General features: G+C 37.4%; 1 protein-coding gene and 7 non-coding genes across 8 annotated transcripts in view; 7 read left to right on the forward strand and 1 right to left on the reverse strand.

Moving 5' to 3' along the window:
* LOC137394920 (trafficking protein particle complex subunit 9-like) overlaps positions 1-2576 on the reverse strand; it is a 77925-nt gene extending 75349 nt beyond the window's left edge. The window contains exons 1-2 of the mRNA XM_068081702.1: positions 2461-2576; positions 1188-1933 (exon numbers count right to left, since the gene is read on the reverse strand). Coding sequence (XP_067937803.1) covers positions 1188-1933 — 746 coding nt within the window. The 5' untranslated portion in view covers positions 2461-2576. The remainder of the gene's footprint in view (positions 1-1187; positions 1934-2460) is intronic.
* Positions 2577-9786: 7210 nt separating this feature from the next.
* Trnas-uga (transfer RNA serine (anticodon UGA)) lies at positions 9787-9868 on the forward strand. Its single transcript has one exon. It is a non-coding gene; the product is annotated as a tRNA-Ser (tRNA).
* Positions 9869-13421: 3553 nt separating this feature from the next.
* Positions 13422-13503, forward strand: Trnas-aga (transfer RNA serine (anticodon AGA)). Its single transcript has one exon. It is a non-coding gene; the product is annotated as a tRNA-Ser (tRNA).
* Positions 13504-14308: 805 nt separating this feature from the next.
* Trnas-uga (transfer RNA serine (anticodon UGA)) lies at positions 14309-14390 on the forward strand. Its single transcript has one exon. It is a non-coding gene; the product is annotated as a tRNA-Ser (tRNA).
* A 331-nt stretch (positions 14391-14721) lies between these two features.
* Trnas-aga (transfer RNA serine (anticodon AGA)) lies at positions 14722-14803 on the forward strand. The gene has a single exon. It is a non-coding gene; the product is annotated as a tRNA-Ser (tRNA).
* A 363-nt stretch (positions 14804-15166) lies between these two features.
* Trnaf-aaa (transfer RNA phenylalanine (anticodon AAA)) lies at positions 15167-15248 on the forward strand. The gene has a single exon. It is a non-coding gene; the product is annotated as a tRNA-Phe (tRNA).
* A 363-nt stretch (positions 15249-15611) lies between these two features.
* On the forward strand, positions 15612-15693 carry Trnas-uga (transfer RNA serine (anticodon UGA)). The gene has a single exon. It is a non-coding gene; the product is annotated as a tRNA-Ser (tRNA).
* Positions 15694-16056: 363 nt separating this feature from the next.
* Positions 16057-16138, forward strand: Trnas-uga (transfer RNA serine (anticodon UGA)). The gene has a single exon. It is a non-coding gene; the product is annotated as a tRNA-Ser (tRNA).
* Positions 16139-19428: the final 3290 nt, after the last annotated feature.

Here is a 19428-nt window from a genome sequence, read left to right on the forward strand (position 1 = left end):
GTCTATTGGAAGACTGTTCCATTGGGATGGTACTCTGTATTCGATTGTTTTTTGACCTGAAGCAGTATAAAATAATGGTAAAGGTAGGTTGGTTTCTAAAATCTGGTGTTATACTGTGAATCCTTCTTGGTTTTGTCATCACTTGAATAAAACTTTGAATGAGCTATCAGGAGAATTTAATATTGATAAAGTTTGTCAACAGGCAACACAAACAGCTGAACAAACAGGGACCGAGATGAAGTTAGTGGTGGTTTATTAAATATTATGTGCATTAGACGCTTTTGTGATATTAGTAAGTTTTTAAAATAACAAAATGGAGCATTTCCCCAGGACTCAAGGCAGTAACTAATTTTTGAGTTAATAAACGCATTATATATTAGTTTCATGATACTTCTGGGTAGAAATTTAGAACATCTACTAATCAGGCCTGACATAGATCCTATCTGCTTATTCAGCTTATTGGTGTGTGTGTTCCATATCAGGTGACTGTCCAAATGAATTCCTAAGAATTTGATTGAAGATGTCTCTTTCAACTCCGAATCAAAGAATTTTATATATTTTTCCAATTTAATTTTTTTTGATGACTTGTGATAGGAAAGTGTCGGTGAAGTTGAAGGGAAGGGTATACCAGACCCAAGACCAGCTATGTTACATAAATACAGTGACCATGACAAGACACAGAAAGAGGAGCTAGAGGTGGCAGAGTTGAAAATGCTAAAATTTGCAATGGAAGTGACTAGAATAGATACTTTAGATCAGAAATGGTACAACAGAAATGCAGGTGTTGAGAGAACTTAGAAGAAATTGAGAGAATGGAGGCTATTGTGGTATGGACACGTGTTGAGGAGAGATGAGGTGTATGTAGGAAAACGGGTGCTGGGCATGGAGTTGCTGGAGACAAGGAGGCGGGAAAGCCCAAAAGAAGGTTTATAGACGTAGTGAAGGAGAAAGAACTGAGAGAACTGAGAGTGGCAGATGAGTATGCAAAAAATAGAAATGGAAAAAGACTATTTGCAGTGACGATCCCTAACAGGCAAAAGCTAAAAAAAGAAGTACTGGGTTCAGTTGTATTTACATTAGAATCTATTTGTGATAACTACGTATCTATGAAAACTACATCAAATCATAAAATTGTAAACTATTAGCATTATGCAACAGGTAGAATACTAAATAGTTACTATACTAACCTGGTCTCAAGATCTGCAATAACAGCTGTTGACCTTTCAAATGGTGCCATTATGAGAGAAGGCTGCTTGAGGTGCTTGGTAGCCTCAAGTCGCTTGCTTTCCAACACATAGAATAAAGACTGGCACATGGCTTCAATATCTGCATTAATATATGAGCATGCTTCTTCTACATCTGAATAACTTAAAATTGTTTTTCGCGTTGTCTCAGACATCTCAGCTGCAATCTGCTTCAAGCTGTCATTGCATCTGTCAAGAAGATCAGGAATAGCCACTCTGCATCGCCGCTGTTCCATATCATAGTGGTTAGGATCTATGACTAAATCACCTGTCATAATTTTCTCTGTCTGAACGATTTCATTTTTATACGGCAAAGGACTTCTAGGTAAGCCAAGAATTACAAGACGGGAGTCAAGAAGTGTGCTGTCATAGAGATTCCTTAGGTCAGAATGGAGTTCTTCCAAATCTTTTCCTGTTAATTTCTCATTATGCTGTGCAAGACATATCAGCCCAATAACTTTTCTGTGAAGTTGAAAGTCACCCCACTCATTGTTTTCAATTGGGTAATTGGGAACAAATCGGATTGATAAGGAGCGATTATCTTTGCCTATAGGTACTTCCTTGACTTTTTTGAGCTCAGCCCAAATTTGAGAAAAGCTACTCTTTGAAACAAAGCCGCCAATTGGATGAACTAAAATGATGGCAGACCGGTGATCTTGGGGAGTCTGGTGATACTCTGGAAAGCTCATCTAAAAATTTCAAATTTTAGTGTGTAAAGCATGGCTTAAAGATTGCCAAAGAGGAACGCAATTAAATCTACTCTATGCATTATACAAGGTCACTTTTGTGATCACAACCATTAGCCTATATAAGTACTTAGTTTTTGTACAGTATGCTATTTGTATGCAACTGTATTAAAGATTCAGCTACCTCTGAATGAACTAAACAGCCTATTAAGCTAGATCGAAAACCCAAAAGCAATGGAATTCTCAAGTTTGACCAGTTGTCAACGAATAATGCCTGGGATCATGTCCCTTTATAAATCTAACTATTCATATAACGACGTATTGTATTTTAACTGCACTAACTGGATGTAGAAAACTCGAATTTTCCTAATGTGTCCTTAATAAGCAAGCAGTTTGAAATATGCAGAAACTCTAAACTAAATAAAATTAATACAAATGATATATTGGAAACATATGAAGGGTCGGTTGATTCCTACAACACAAAAATACGTTTCACCAAGTATAACTCAACATTATACTATTTAATGTACCTTGAAGTTTCAGGCCACTAATAAAAACCTCTTGCCACGCTATAAACTATCATTATTACAATAAGTGAGAATTTTTTCTGAAAAGACGATTTTCGTCCAGTGTAATTTACCCTAGGCGTTCGGTACCAATACGCAACAGATTTTTAGATTAAGGCATAAAAAGTGGGTGGTTTACCGTGCTCCAAATCGTTGAGTTCAAGTAACCAATTAGCGCGTTCACACGTTTTTAGAGCGAGTGTATCAGCTTAGCCAACATAGCAGTAATCTGGGCGACCGTAAAGCAAATCAACGGGGAGAATTGCGAGCCGGAGTAAAACACGAGTGTAAAAAACTAGTTTTCTACAATGGCGTTTGTCCATTCCATCTGAAGTTTTGTCAAGGTCAATGCAAATACTCTTGGAGCAGGCGCGCGCCGCTGAACGCGCTATACACGTATGCTCAATAGCGATTATGTGACAATTCCTCTGTGTATTGCTACTTTAAGACACACTTTTTATTTTTAGGTGTAATATGTACAACAAATATAATACCATCTTTGCCGGTTTTTGTGTTTAAGTGGCTTCAGATTTACTGTATTTTTTGCAAAAACGTTTGATTATATCCCAAGTAGTTGTGACGATATCAAGTGTAATAAAATTTAAACAAGTACTGCGTTTAGTAAAAATAAATTTGATTATAGGGCTACCAAATAATGTTTTAAAATTTAGGGACAAAAGAACTAACTCATCCTATCTGGCGCAAATAAGAGGCTTAACTATAACTCTCTAATTTGTGTTACTCATTCTATTCGTGGCTAGATATTGATAGTTGTGTAAGAGAGTTAACTTGTTAGTCGCTGTTTATTAAATAAGTAACTCAAGATGGTAGAGTGAAGCCTGTCACCGTGGTTCTCCAGAACATAAGAATAAAAATGCTAAATAGGATGTTAGCAATAAAAGAAAATGTTCAACGGAACTACTACAACCATGAAGTATGTAAACATGTGAAAACACTATAATACATTGTCTATTGGGTTGCAGGGATGGGTATGGGATCATTCAGTATGAGTAATATCACATTCTCCCATTCTATTTATAGACATAAAGATTGTTAGGTCTCGAATATAGATGGATAAATACCCGACTATAGCGAGAAGATGTTGGTCGAACTGGCGTACTGGGGGTTGGTATATTTCTAGAGATGCCCCGATTCTAAATTCACCAGCCGATTCAGATACCGATCCGATATACCGATCTTAATTGAAAAATAATCCGATTCAGATACCGATTCAGATCTTTTGTGTTGCATAGATAGTAGCTCATTTTATTATGCAAATACAAACATAATGCAAAGAAAACATGAATATTATTGTATTTATTTGTTTGCATTTATGGAAAAAAATATATACATATTCACATACTGACATACCGTGCATGTAGTAACAAAACAGTCCATGTTTCTTGTAATTTGTAAATAAAGGTAATTACTGTTAGTGGTACAATTCTATCTGTGATAACGAAGTCCCTCTTCTATTGTTGAATGAACTGCTGTGTCTGTACAAGTTTAGAGCAAATCAATGTTTCTTTTAAAAACCGTTAGTGATTCAATTATTTCAGTAAGACGTCTCTTTTCTTTCATCATTATCAATGTAGCCGAGCGTACTGAAGGGGGATTCCCTTGCAACAGATGTTGGAGGACAGGCTACATACCGATACGCCACTGGGGTTACCGTTTTTTGTACAGTACAAACGATCCATTGTATCGTCAGGATCAAGAGAGTGATGGATAACTTTATGCGTCGACTGTTTAAATTACTTTCGTAATGCTAGTAAATAGAAATATTACACTGCGTTCTTGTTTCCCACTTTTGTTATCTTGTTCGTGATTGCTTGCAATAAAACCTATCGCTGTAATTGGGAAATACCACACTTTTTGTTTACGTTCTGGCTAAAAAGTTTCCTTCGCTGTGTTGATCAGGCTATAGACATGAAATAAATTGTGTGGCAGGCCTGAAATTCATTAAGTAAAAGTAAGAAGCTTACAGCTGATGATTTTTTATTAGTATAGCAGGCTAAAATACAGTTTTCTGCTAAATGGTTGATCTGTAAAAAGTATCGGAAGGTTCAGATTTTTTAAGAAAAGATCGGCCGATACCGATTCAAATACTTGACACTCATATCGGCACCGATACCGATTCCGATACCAAAATCGGGGCAACTCTATATATTTCTTCTAGAAAGTGATATGATTGCGCGAGATGGGGTTGTAGGGTTAGCAGTGATGTTGGGGGGTTGTCTCTCAGAGGGATGGGTTGACTCGTGTGAGACTCACAGCCTTATGAGGTGTAGGTGGATGTGATGCAGATTTATCAGAGTGTTTTCTATCATAGTTTGGTATTGTGGTTACATTAGATGTTGGTCTTGAAGGAACTTTGAGTAGTTGCTCCCGGGTTCTCCTCAGTGCATTTCCATTACTGGTTCTAATAATATAGGAGCTATCGGCAAGTCCCTGGCCGATTACTTTGAATAGGTTCCCATAATCCTTATCAATTTTAACTCTGACCATATGTCCAGATTGTAGATTGCTGAGAGGTTTCCTGGACCTGTTGGAGTATGGTGACTGTTTTTCTCGACTCTCAGTGAGTAAGTGCTGAACTTTCTCATAGTCAATGGTGTTTGGTTTCAGTAAGTCTCATAATATTAGTAGAGGTGGCCTTGCCCTTCTGCTCAAGTTCTTTTGAGCTGGAGAGCCAAGTTCACCTTTTGGGGTGTTTTTTAGGTTGAGAAGTGCTAAGTATACATCCCCCCTTTTTGAAAGGTTTTCTCCATAAGCCTTTTAATCGCCTGTACTGCTCTTTCTGCGAGACCATTAGCCTGACTATTCCTTGGTGCATTTGTAATATGGTCTACATCCCAGTCCCTCATGAATTGGTTGAACTCATTTGATGAGGACTGTGGACCATTGTCAGAGATCAGCTGCAAAGGAGAGCCAAACCGAGCAAAATGGGCTTTCAGCTTGTTGATCACAGCCAGTGAGGTGGTTATAGTAAGCAGATCTACATGTACCTCAATCCAACTCGAGAATGAGTCCACAGCAACCAGGTAAGTTTTGTTCCACTACTTAAGATCTGTGGCCACTATTGCAAATAGTTGACTGGGGATAATGTGATTGTTCACAGGTGTCTTCTGATGGCTATTCTTGGCCCTTTGAGATGGTTTACAGTTCAGAATGTATGTCTCTATCTCCTCTGACATATTTGATAGTACATAATTTCATGAGCTTTCCTTCTGGTTGACTCTATTCTCTGGTGTCCTTGATGAGGAATTGACATGTAGTTGTAACCTAAAGCTTCTGGTACAATAATGCGAGTTCCGTGATAGAGGACACCTGCATCATGTCCAATCTCATCTTGAATGGCAAAGTATGGACGTAACTGGGGTTCAAGGTTTGAATCAGATCTTGGCCAGCTGGTATTGCACAAGTCTATTAGTTTTCTGGTGATAGCATCAGAGGCAAACACACCTTGTAGCTCACAGTATTTAAAATCTGTTTTTGATACAGATGAGACAATGACACAATCATCTGCCTCGAGCTCAGATACATGACAGTCAAGGAAGTATGCACGAGATAACATATCAGCTATCGGCGTATCTTGGCCTTTCTTGTACACCAGCTTGATGTCAAAGCTCTTAAGTCTCATGATCATCCTTTGAAGTCGAGCTGAGACAGCGGACAGAGGCTTCCTCATTATGGACACCAATGGTTGGTGATCTGTCTCAACCGTGACTTGCTTGTTGCTAAGGATATAATCTTTAACTCTATTGCGAGCAAACACAACAGCCAATAGCTCTTTCTCTATCTGTGAGTAGTGTGTCTCAGTGTCAGTCATTGCACAACTGGCGTAACTAACTGGTCTTCCATTTTGTAAGCTTGCAACTCCTAGACCAGACTTAGATCGATTAGGCAGGCTTCTTGACATCAAATTATATCAGTTATGCGGCTTCAGCAACCTTTTGTTTCAGAGTGTTAAATGCAGTTGTGTGAATAAAAGTTCAATTCCAATCAATTGGCTTCTTTAAGAGCTGGTTTAAGAGTGAGGCTATTCACTGCGGTCCTCAGTGAACTTTGCTAGGTACTTCGTCATTCCCAAGAATCTCAAGAGCTTTTTGTTTGTTTGCTCAGGAAACTCAGTGATAGCTTTGACTTTGGCTGGATCAGGTTTGAGGCCCTGATCAGAGAGGTTATGACCTATGTAAACCACGTTGGGTCTCTTATAGACACATTTACGTGCTGAAAACTTGAGGTTTATCTGACGGAGCTGGTTCAAGACCTTATCCAGGTTTTTTTTCTGGTTCAACTTCGGTTTTGCCACTAACCAGTATATCATCAATTTCTACATGGCAGGGATATCCGTCCAACAGCTGTTCAATGACACATTGCTATACATAATTTGATGAACACAGTCCCATAGACATACGAGGGTATCTATATCAGCCGTAAAGAGTGTTGAACGTTGTCAGATAGGAAAAGACTGTATCTAGCTTGATGTGGTAGTATGCGTCGTGAGCATCTATGACAGTAAAGTATTCCGATCCTGGAATGTCAGTTGCTATCTGTTCTTTTTTTTAGTCAGATAATGAGGGCGTGTGATAGCCTTGTTTAAGTAACCTGGATCGATACACAACCGTACCTTGTCAGTTCCCTTTTCCTTTTGGATAACCATTGCTAAAACCCAATTAGTGAGTTCAGTAACAGGACCTATGAACCCTCGCTTAACCATATCTGACAACTCCTGCCTTACTCTTTCTTTGAATGCATATGCAACAGATCTCACTGGACGTACAAATGGGTCCACACTTTCATCCCAATGTGATGTGGTATTTGACTGGCAAGCTTCCAAGTTTATCTTCAAATATTTCAAAGTACTTGCTGAGTATGTTGTCTGGGATTGCGGTGTTGTTAGTTCATCGACCTCGTACACTTCAGGGAAGAGGGTCACGAAACCTAACCTAACACAATCATGTAAACATAACAGACAGTTATCACAGCCTGGGGCTACATGAAAAACAATAGTAAACTGCTCACTACCCTTGACACACAAAAGTTCAACAGTACCTAATGATCTAGTAACACTTCCATTAAAACCTACTAGTGGTCTGCTCTTAGTAGTGTCTAAACAACTGGGACTAACATATTTCTATGCGGTCACATCAAACATAGCATTGGCTCTAGCACCAATATCACATTTCAACACCGGTATCTTTACAGTATGTTTTGATAAAACTACACCAATGACAGTCTTTGCACTAGAAGGTAATGTACTACTTAAGCAGTCTATCTCTTCAATCAATAAGTCATCTGCAATCTCATCAGACATACGGTCTACTTCCCTGATAGCTTCTGAGTTCTAGGTAGATCTACACATCTTTCTGAAGGGATTCATCATTGTCGTATAAGACTGCTACTATGCGATCGCGCTGGAGCTCAACTCTCCATAAGCTTACTGACTAATCTTGTTTTTCAGATCTGTGTAAACTGTGTGAATGGTTCTGACTCAGACTGGAATCGGATGTTGAACCTATGCCCTTCCAATATAACATTTGTTATAGGGCTTAGGGCTGCATTATTCCCTGACTTTCAAAACTTTCCCTGAGTTTCAAAACTTCTAGGTCTTCTCTAGTCTCGGCAGGGAAGTTGTCACCATCAGGGTTTGGCTGTTGTGGTAGGTATGCGAACGACCTAGACTTTTCAATTGCTTCAGGGCTAGCAAGATTCAAGAGTATCACCGCCTTCACCTTTCGGGCTTTGTTAGCAAAACCTGCGTCAATGAATGTATATATCATACTCTGTCTCGAAGATTCTCCAGTGCTCACCTGTGTTGCCCTCAATGGAAAGCTCCTTAGGTCTCCTTAATCTTTCCATTATGACTGTGTGGTTGAGCACAGACCAGTACTGACACCATGTAATGTTATGCTGTTTAGTGTTGAGCTGTTATTGATAGTTGTGTAAGAAAGTTAATTTGTTAGTCACTGTTAATTAAATAAGTAACTCAAGATGGTAGAGTGGAGCCCGTCACCATGTTCTCTACAACATAAGAATAAAAAATGCTAACTAGGGTGTGAACAATGAAACAAAATGTACAACAGAACTACTATGAATATGATGCATGGAAACATGTGAAAACACTAATACATTGACTATTAGGTTATGGAGATTGGTAAAGTATTATCAGTATGAGTAATATCACACATAACACACCATATTTATCACACAATAAATGTGAATTAATATTAGAATATATTAGAATTTATGCATTTCAGATTTGCAAAAAAAACAATTTAGTTGATTTCTTTAGAGTAAATTACAAGTCGTTGGAGGTTAAATGAAAGGCAGACCACAGAATTAAATCAAATTCTAGTTTGACTGTTACGAGAATCTATTCCAAATGTTTTCAATCACGCTCTGGACTGGCTGTTTTAATCCATATATGTAAACACAATGTGTTGGAAGGAACTTTTAGCTCACTGATCTGATTAACTCTTTTGCTGAATAAAATCCTCCCAAAAGTCAAGTAATTTTTTGTTTGAATCCTGTCATCTGTGGCGTTGTAAAGTTTTTGGCGTCCGATGGTTGATTTGAGCCTTGTTGAAATTGGCTTGGAGAATGTGAGGCACATACAGTCACAACATTTAGGTTTTACGATTAGTCATGGAACTTCATGAGAGCAAAGTCATTTATTTCATATCGAAAATTTTTGAGAGTACGTGGTTTTACATCCGGAGTTTTCATAATAGCTGAAACAAAGTTGTTTAATGAAACCTTAAATGTCGAAACCGTTGTAACTTTAATGTTTCAACATAACTTGTCCTAATACTTACGGGCTAGAGAATTAACGCTGTCGATTTCAGATCATTCAAACATTATGCTGAAAAGAAGCAGTTGTGGCCGAATGGTTAAGGGATCAATTGGGCCCCGCCCGCTCAAGTTCGAATCCTGTCAACTGCGATGATGTAAAGTTTTTCGCATCTAATGGGTGATTTGAACTTTGCTGAAATAGGTTCTTATAATGTGAGGCATGTTTTGTCACATTAGTTTGATTTTGCAATTATTTCGGGAGCTTCACAAAAGCAAAGTCTTCAATTTTGCATCTCCAGTTTTTGCGACAAGGTGGTTTTACATTCATCGTTTCAATGATGGCGCAAACGAAATTGTATAATGAAACCTCAAATCTCGAAACCGTTTTAACCTCTATATATGTAAATGCTTCAGAATAACTTGTTTTATATTTACTGTCTAGATATATAACGCTGGTGACTTTAGAACGATCAAACTTCAATTACAATTTAAGCGGTTGTGGTCGATTGGTTGAGGCGATTGACTTGAAATCAATTGGGCTATGCCCGCACAAGTTCGAATCCTGTCAACTGCGATGATGTAAAGTTTTTTGTGTCCAATAGATGATTTGAGCTTTTCTGAACCCTGTTCGGATAATAAGAGGCGCATACAATAACAACAGTTTGGTTTTCGATTATTCATGGAGCATCCGGTGAGCATGGTCTTTCATTTTGCATCTCAAGTTTTTGCGACAAGGTGGTTTTACATTCATCGTTTCAATTATGGCGCAAACGAAATTGTATGTCACCTCAAATCTCGAACCTGTTTTAACCTTTATATATGTAAATGCATAGATATAGTAAACCCTAGATTGGTGAATAGCTATCATTACAATGAAGCAAAAGTGAGGCCTATAATTGGCTGTTGTTTTCACGACCTTACGTCGTAGTGATGTGCATCACAGCATCAAAGCCTTCAATTGAGCAATAAGTTCAGTAGTGGAAGCACGCTTGGCATGCTAGTTTTTTAAGTCATAAACGTAACAAAAAGACCAAATTCTTAGTGAAATGTCATCAGAAGAGACCACAACACCCCAGGTATTTTCTCAATGGTCCATAACAAGACAGAACTTCAACTCAAAACAAGAAGTTCTCAACAATATCATAAGCTATCTATGCCGATTAAAGACACCAAGCTGAAAAATGCTAGTGGAAAATAATAGGAAAATCATCATCATTTCGTCATCGGTTTTGAGTCAGCAGCCAAATCTGTACATGGCATTGCTCAATATCTTTTCAGCAACTACCCTTACATCAACTACTTCCTAACCTTTAAGATCAACTAGGATCACATTGAGATTCTGTTTTCCACAATACGATCTAAGGGTGGCTAGAACAATTACCCGGATGTGCAGTGCTTTAGATCTGCACTTCGAGCACTGCTCATAAAAGCAGATATCACACCGTCCCAATGCTAACTGTACTGATCTTGATGTGAGCAGGGCTGAAAAAACTGGCCAACTCCTGCTACATTCTCTGGCTAGAAAGAAAAGAAAGAAAAGACAAAAGCTGAGGAAAGTGAAAATGAGGAGTTCGGTGATGAGGATTTTTTCTAACTCAAATGTGATGAGTGTATCAAGTTCTTGACCGATGTAGAAGTAGTGGGAAGTAGCAGTAGTGATGACATAACCCTAATCTCAGTTAAAAACAGGAGAATTGGTGACCCCATTGGTAGGCCGAATATGTATTGCTGCAGAAAAGTGCTTACGTTCACACATGGAGAGCTATGGTATTGCACAGAGAGCTTTTAAACAAGTAACATCAGAGACAATAACATATATGTCTTATTACATAACCTCAATCAAGGTTTTACATGTACAGTGCATGCCAACAGTCTACTCAAAACTATAGAAAATTGCTATACTAAAATCAGAATACACTATGCCGCTTCAAAGCAGGAATCTAGTTCAACCAACCTTAGACAAAAACTATCTTGTCTAATTATTTTCAGTCATGTCTAATGGGTGTTTAATACAGTGGTTCAGCGTAACTGCTTCTAAATCTCGTTTGATTCATCAGTTTGTTATTAGTTTAATTTCTATTTGGTCACTCTTTGTATTATCAATGATATAGAAGCTTCTAAATCATTGGTATTATTCATAACCGTGTGTGTAAGATTCTTGCCTTTCTCATCCAAAGTCATTACAGTCATACTTCGACTTACGAGCTTAATGCATTAAAAGACTGAGCTCGTATGTCAATTTACTCGCATGTTGGTGCAATTTATTTATATATAGAACGATTAAATATATATTGATTGGTTTCCATACTCTAAAAATGCAAATAAAACACTCAAAACAATATATTGTAACAGAAAGAACATGTTGGTTATTGTCCTAACTTACCACACGCTTTCAAAGAGCAACAAATAAAAAATAATGCAAGGAAATGTGATTAATTAAAATGTAAAATTAAATACATACAATAGCAGCTAACGCTAGCATTTGCCAGAGAGGGAGAGATAAGTTATCCTTCATTACAACAGTTTACTTTGATAAATTTGGATTTTATCCAAGTCTTAAAAGACAAACTTAAAAGCTAACATAAAAGCAAACATTAATCTTTAACTTAACGTAATTAAAATTTCTTCAGCGTTCATAGTTTTAAGTTTCTCGCTGGTTAGCTAATTTTTCTTTTGTTTCGCTCGCACGACCAGCCGGCCGTTTTAAGAGAAACCTATCTGAGGACGTTTGCCTTTGTCGCCCTTTCAACATGTTGCGATCAGGACGAACACAGGTGTCGTCACCAAGAGTTAATGCATGACCACTAGCCAACTTGTCCGAATGTCTATTTTTATAGTCTTGATAGACAGCACCAGCCTTTTTACGTAGCATCGTTTCAGTTACGCAGTCACCGGCCAATTGTTTGTCTTTTATCCGAAGCCTGAGCAGTCTCTCTATCAGTGGTCGTGACGATCGCTGCGTCGTTTAGAAACTATGGTTAATCCTTTTGCACACTAAATGCCTTGAATATAATCCTTGTGTTTGATAATTGTGGATGTATTTCTGTCATATTGCTGAGCTAGCTCAATCACGCATACATATTTTGCATATTTTTCAAGAATTTTCTATTTAATATCAATTGTTGTCATTCGCTTTTCTTTGCATTATCTATCCTTGTACTGGCAAACTTTTGGTCGACGCGCGGTACTTTTAATTCACATAATTCTGCACTGAAAATCGCGCACAAAAAATCTGAGCAGTTGAAAAATACCGAGTGATGCTGTTCTCATAAAACACCTCCGAAATACTTGGCAACTGACTCATGTGCTCGTATCTCAAACATGGCTCGTATGTTAGTGCTAAAACTTGTTTAAAAGCTGGCTCGTACCTTAAGTTTCTCGTACGTTAGGGCACTCGTAAGTTGAAGTATTACTGTATATAAGTTTTATATATTATCAATAAAATATACAGTCTCAGATGCACAAAATATGGAAAAATTGAGCAGTTTTTAGTGCTAAGTCAATAGGAGTTAATAGATCAGCTGATTCGCGTTGCACATCACCATGACGTTGCGTCATGCTAATTATAGGCCTCACTTGTTTTGATTATTCGCATATCTAGGGTTTACTATATCTATGTGTAAATGCCTCAGAATAACTTGTTCTAATACTTGCTGTCTAGATATATAACTTTGACTACTTCCGAACGATCAAACTTCATTTACAATTTAAGCAGTTGGGGTCGATTGGTTGAGGCGATTGACTTGAAATCAATTGGGCTGTGCCCAAACAGGTTCGAATCCTGTCAACTGCGATGATGCAAAGTTTTTTGGCTTCTAATGAATGATTTGAGCCTTGACGAAAATTTTCCAAAAAGTGTAAGGCACACACAGTCACAACATTTAGGTTTAACGATCATTCATAGAATTCCGCAAGAGCAAAGTCTTTTATTTCATATCAAAAGTTTTTGCGATTACTTGGTTTTACATCCAGAGTTTGCAAAATGAGTAAAACAAAGTCGCTTAATGAAACATTAAATGTCGAAACCGTTGTAACTTTAATGTTTCAACATAGCTTGTTCTAATACTTACGGGCTAGATAAATAACGCTGTCGACTTTAGATCATTCAAACATTATGCTGAACAGAAGCAGTTGTGGCCGAGTGGTTAAGGCGATTGACTAGAAATCAATTGGGCTCTGCCCGCACAGTTTCGGATCCTGTCAATTGCGATGATATAAAGTTTTTCGCATCTAATGGATGATTGAAACATTGCTGAAATAGGTTCTTATAATGTGAGGCATGTTTTGTCACATTAGTTTGGTTTTGCAATTATTTATCGAACTTCACAAAAGCAAAGTCTTTTATTTTGCATTTCAAGTTTTTGCCAGTAGTGTGTTTTGCATTCGTAGTTTCGATGGTGGTTGGAACAAATATATGTGTTTCAATGATGGCGGAAATAAAATTGTATGATGAAAGCTCGAATCTCGAAACCGTTGTAACTTAAATGCTTCAGATTAAATTGTTCTAATATTTACTGTCTAGATATATAACGCTGACGACTTCAGAATGATCAAACTTCATTTACAATTTAAGCAGTTGTGGTCGATTGGTTGAGGCGATTGACTAGAAATCAATTGGGCTCTGCCCGCACAGTTTCGGATCCTGTCAATTGCGATGATATAAAGTTTTTCGCATCTAATGGATGATTGAAACATTGCTGAAATAGGTTCTTATAATGTGAGGCATGTTTTGTCACATTAGTTTGGTTTTGCAATTATTTATCGAACTTCACAAAAGCAAAGTCTTTTATTTTGCATTTCAAGTTTTTGCCAGTAGTGTGTTTTACATTCGTAGTTTCGATGTCTGGAACAAATATACGTGTTTCAATGATGGCGGAAATAAAATTGTATGATGAAAGCTCAAATCTCGAAACCGTTGTAACTTAAATGCTTCAGATTAACTTGTTCTAATACTTACTGTCGAGATATATAACGTTGACGACTTCCGAACGATCAAACTTCATTTACATTTTAAGCAGTTGTGGTCGATTGGTTGAGACGATTGACTTGAAATCAATTGGGCTATGCCCGCACAGGTTCGAATCCTGTCAACTGCGTTGATGCAAAGTTATTTGGCTTCCAATGAACGATTTGAGCCTCTGAAATTTTTCAAAAAATGTGAGGCACGAGCAGTCACAACATTTAGGTTTTACGATCATTCATAGAATTCCGCAAGAGCAAAGTGTTTTATTTCACATCAAAAGTTTTTGCGATCACTTGGTTTTACATCCGGAGTTTTCATAATAGCTGAAACAAAAATGTTTAATGAAACCTTGGATGTCGAAACCGTTGTAACTTTAATGTTTCAACATAGCTTCTCCTAATACTTACGGGCTATATAAATAACGCTGTCGACTTCAGATCATTCAAACATTATGCTGAACAGAAGCAGTTGTGGCCGAGTGGTTAAGGCGATTGATTAGAAATCAATAGGGCTCTGCCCGCACAGGATCGAATCCTGTCAACTGTGATGATGTAAAGTTTTTCGCATCTAATGGATGATTTGAACTTTGGTGAAATAGGTTCTTATAATCTGAAGCATGTTTTGTCACATTAGTTTTGTTTTGCAATTATTTATGGAACTTCACAAGAGCAAAGTCTTTTACTTTGCATCTCAAGTTTGTGCCAGTAGTGTGTTTTACATTCCTAGTTCCGATGATGGCTGGAACAAATATACGTGTTTCAATGATAGCGGAAATAAAGTTTTATGATGAAAGCTCAAATCTCGAAACCGTTGTAACTTGAATGCTTCAGAATAACTTGTTCTAAGACTTACTGTCTAGATATATCACGTTGACGACTTCGGAACAATCAATCTTCATTAAAAATGTAAGCAGTTGTGGCCGAGTGGTTAAGGCGATTGACTAAAAATCAATTGGGCTTTGCCTGCACAGGTTCGAATCCTGTCAACTGCGATGATGTGAAGCTTGTCGCATCTATTGGATGATTTGAACTTTGCTGAAATAGGTTCTTATAATGTGAATCACGTTTTGTCACATTCGATTGGTGTTGCAAATATTTATGGAACTTCACTAAAGCAAAGTCTTTTATTTTGTATCTCAAGTTTTTGCCAGTAGTGTGTTTTACATTCGTAGTTTTGATGATGGCTGGAACAAATATACGTGTTTCAATGATGGCGGAAATAAAATTGTAGGATGAAAGCTTAAATCTTGAAACCGTTGTAACTTAAATGCTTTAGATTAACTTGTTCTAATACTTACTGTCTAGATATATAACGCTGACGACTTCAGAACGATCAAACTTCATTTACAATTTATGCAGTTGTGGTCGAGTGGTTGAGGCGACTGACTTGAAATCAATTGGGCTGTGCCCGCACAGGTTCGAATCCTGTCAATTGCGATGATGTAAAGCTTTTCGCATCTAATGGATGATTGGAACTTTGCTGAAATAGGTTCCTATAATGTGAATCAGGTTTTGTCACATTCGATTGGTGTTGCAAAAATTTATGGAACTTCACAAAAGCAAAGTCTTTTATTTTGTATCTCAAGTTTTTGCCAGTAGCGTGTTTTACATTTGTAGTTTCGATGATGGCTGGAACAAATATACGTGTTTCAATGATGGCGGAAATAAAATTGTATGATGAAAGCTCAAATCTCGAAACCGTTGTAACTTAAATGCTTTAGATTAACTTGTTCTAATACTTACTGTCTAGATATATAACGCTGGTGACTTTAGAACGATCAAACTTCAATTACAATTTAAGCGGTTGTGGTCGATTGGTTGAGGCGATTGACTTGAAATCAATTGGGCTATGCCCGCACAAGTTCGAATCCTGTCAACTGCGATGATGTAAAGTTTTTTGTGTCCAATAGATGATTTGAGCTTTTCTGAACCCTGTTCGGATAATAAGAGGCGCATACAATAACAACAGTTTGGTTTTCGATTATTCATGGAGCATCCGGTGAGCATGGTCTTTCATTTTGCATCTCAAGTTTTTGCGACAAGGTGGTTTTACATTCATCGTTTCAATTATGGCGCAAACGAAATTGTATGTCACCTCAAATCTCGAACCTGTTTTAACCTTTATATATGTAAATGCATAGATATAGTAAACCCTAGATTGGTGAATAGCTATCATTACAATGAAGCAAAAGTGAGGCCTATAATTGGCTGTTGTTTTCACGACCTTACGTCGTAGTGATGTGCATCACAGCATCAAAGCCTTCAATTGAGCAATAAGTTCAGTAGTGGAAGCACGCTTGGCATGCTAGTTTTTTAAGTCATAAACGTAACAAAAAGACCAAATTCTTAGTGAAATGTCATCAGAAGAGACCACAACACCCCAGGTATTTTCTCAATGGTCCATAACAAGACAGAACTTCAACTCAAAACAAGAAGTTCTCAACAATATCATAAGCTATCTATGCCGATTAAAGACACCAAGCTGAAAAATGCTAGTGGAAAATAATAGGAAAATCATCATCATTTCGTCATCGGTTTTGAGTCAGCAGCCAAATCTGTACATGGCATTGCTCAATATCTTTTCAGCAACTACCCTTACATCAACTACTTCCTAACCTTTAAGATCAACTAGGATCACATTGAGATTCTGTTTTCCACAATACGATCTAAGGGTGGCTAGAACAATTACCCGGATGTGCAGTGCTTTAGATCTGCACTTCGAGCACTGCTCATAAAAGCAGATATCACACCGTCCCAATGCTAACTGTACTGATCTTGATGTGAGCAGGGCTGAAAAAACTGGCCAACTCCTGCTACATTCTCTGGCTAGAAAGAAAAGAAAGAAAAGACAAAAGCTGAGGAAAGTGAAAATGAGGAGTTCGGTGATGAGGATTTTTTCTAACTCAAATGTGATGAGTGTATCAAGTTCTTGACCGATGTAGAAGTAGTGGGAAGTAGCAGTAGTGATGACATAACCCTAATCTCAGTTAAAAACAGGAGAATTGGTGACCCCATTGGTAGGCCGAATATGTATTGCTGCAGAAAAGTGCTTACGTTCACACATGGAGAGCTATGGTATTGCACAGAGAGCTTTTAAACAAGTAACATCAGAGACAATAACATATATGTCTTATTACATAACCTCAATCAAGGTTTTACATGTACAGTGCATGCCAACAGTCTACTCAAAACTATAGAAAATTGCTATACTAAAATCAGAATACACTATGCCGCTTCAAAGCAGGAATCTAGTTCAACCAACCTTAGACAAAAACTATCTTGTCTAATTATTTTCAGTCATGTCTAATGGGTGTTTAATACAGTGGTTCAGCGTAACTGCTTCTAAATCTCGTTTGATTCATCAGTTTGTTATTAGTTTAATTTCTATTTGGTCACTCTTTGTATTATCAATGATATAGAAGCTTCTAAATCATTGGTATTATTCATAACCGTGTGTGTAAGATTCTTGCCTTTCTCATCCAAAGTCATTACAGTCATACTTCGACTTACGAGCTTAATGCATTAAAAGACTGAGCTCGTATGTCAATTTACTCGCATGTTGGTGCAATTTATTTATATATAGAACGATTAAATATATATTGATTGGTTTCCATACTCTAAAAATGCAAATAAAACACTCAAAACAATATATTGTAACAGAAAGAACATGTTGGTTATTGTCCTAACTTACCACACGCTTTCAAAGAGCAACAAATAAAAAATAATGCAAGGAAATGTGATTAATTAAAATGTAAAATTAAATACATACAATAGCAGCTAACGCTAGCATTTGCCAGAGAGGGAGAGATAAGTTATCCTTCATTACAACAGTTTACTTTGATAAATTTGGATTTTATCCAAGTCTTAAAAGACAAACTTAAAAGCTAACATAAAAGCAAACATTAATCTTTAACTTAACGTAATTAAAATTTCTTCAGCGTTCATAGTTTTAAGTTTCTCGCTGGTTAGCTAATTTTTCTTTTGTTTCGCTCGCACGACCAGCCGGCCGTTTTAAGAGAAACCTATCTGAGGACGTTTGCCTTTGTCGCCCTTTCAACATGTTGCGATCAGGACGAACACAGGTGTCGTCACCAAGAGTTAATGCATGACCACTAGCCAACTTGTCCGAATGTCTATTTTTATAGTCTTGATAGACAGCACCAGCCTTTTTACGTAGCATCGTTTCAGTTACGCAGTCACCGGCCAATTGTTTGTCTTTTATCCGAAGCCTGAGCAGTCTCTCTATCAGTGGTCGTGACGATCGCTGCGTCGTTTAGAAACTATGGTTAATCCTTTTGCACACTAAATGCCTTGAATATAATCCTTGTGTTTGATAATTGTGGATGTATTTCTGTCATATTGCTGAGCTAGCTCAATCACGCATACATATTTTGCATATTTTTCAAGAATTTTCTATTTAATATCAATTGTTGTCATTCGCTTTTCTTTGCATTATCTATCCTTGTACTGGCAAACTTTTGGTCGACGCGCGGTACTTTTAATTCACATAATTCTGCACTGAAAATCGCGCACAAAAAATCTGAGCAGTTGAAAAATACCGAGTGATGCTGTTCTCATAAAACACCTCCGAAATACTTGGCAACTGACTCATGTGCTCGTATCTCAAACATGGCTCGTATGTTAGTGCTAAAACTTGTTTAAAAGCTGGCTCGTACCTTAAGTTTCTCGTACGTTAGGGCACTCGTAAGTTGAAGTATTACTGTATATAAGTTTTATATATTATCAATAAAATATACAGTCTCAGATGCACAAAATATGGAAAAATTGAGCAGTTTTTAGTGCTAAGTCAATAGGAGTTAATAGATCAGCTGATTCGCGTTGCACATCACCATGACGTTGCGTCATGCTAATTATAGGCCTCACTTGTTTTGATTATTCGCATATCTAGGGTTTACTATATCTATGTGTAAATGCCTCAGAATAACTTGTTCTAATACTTGCTGTCTAGATATATAACTTTGACTACTTCCGAACGATCAAACTTCATTTACAATTTAAGCAGTTGGGGTCGATTGGTTGAGGCGATTGACTTGAAATCAATTGGGCTGTGCCCAAACAGGTTCGAATCCTGTCAACTGCGATGATGCAAAGTTTTTTGGCTTCTAATGAATGATTTGAGCCTTGACGAAAATTTTCCAAAAAGTGTAAGGC

The sequence above is a fragment of the Watersipora subatra genome, chromosome 1 (genome assembly GCF_963576615.1).
Source record: "Watersipora subatra chromosome 1, tzWatSuba1.1, whole genome shotgun sequence".
NCBI classification, from domain to species: Eukaryota; Metazoa; Bryozoa; class Gymnolaemata; order Cheilostomatida; family Watersiporidae; genus Watersipora; species Watersipora subatra.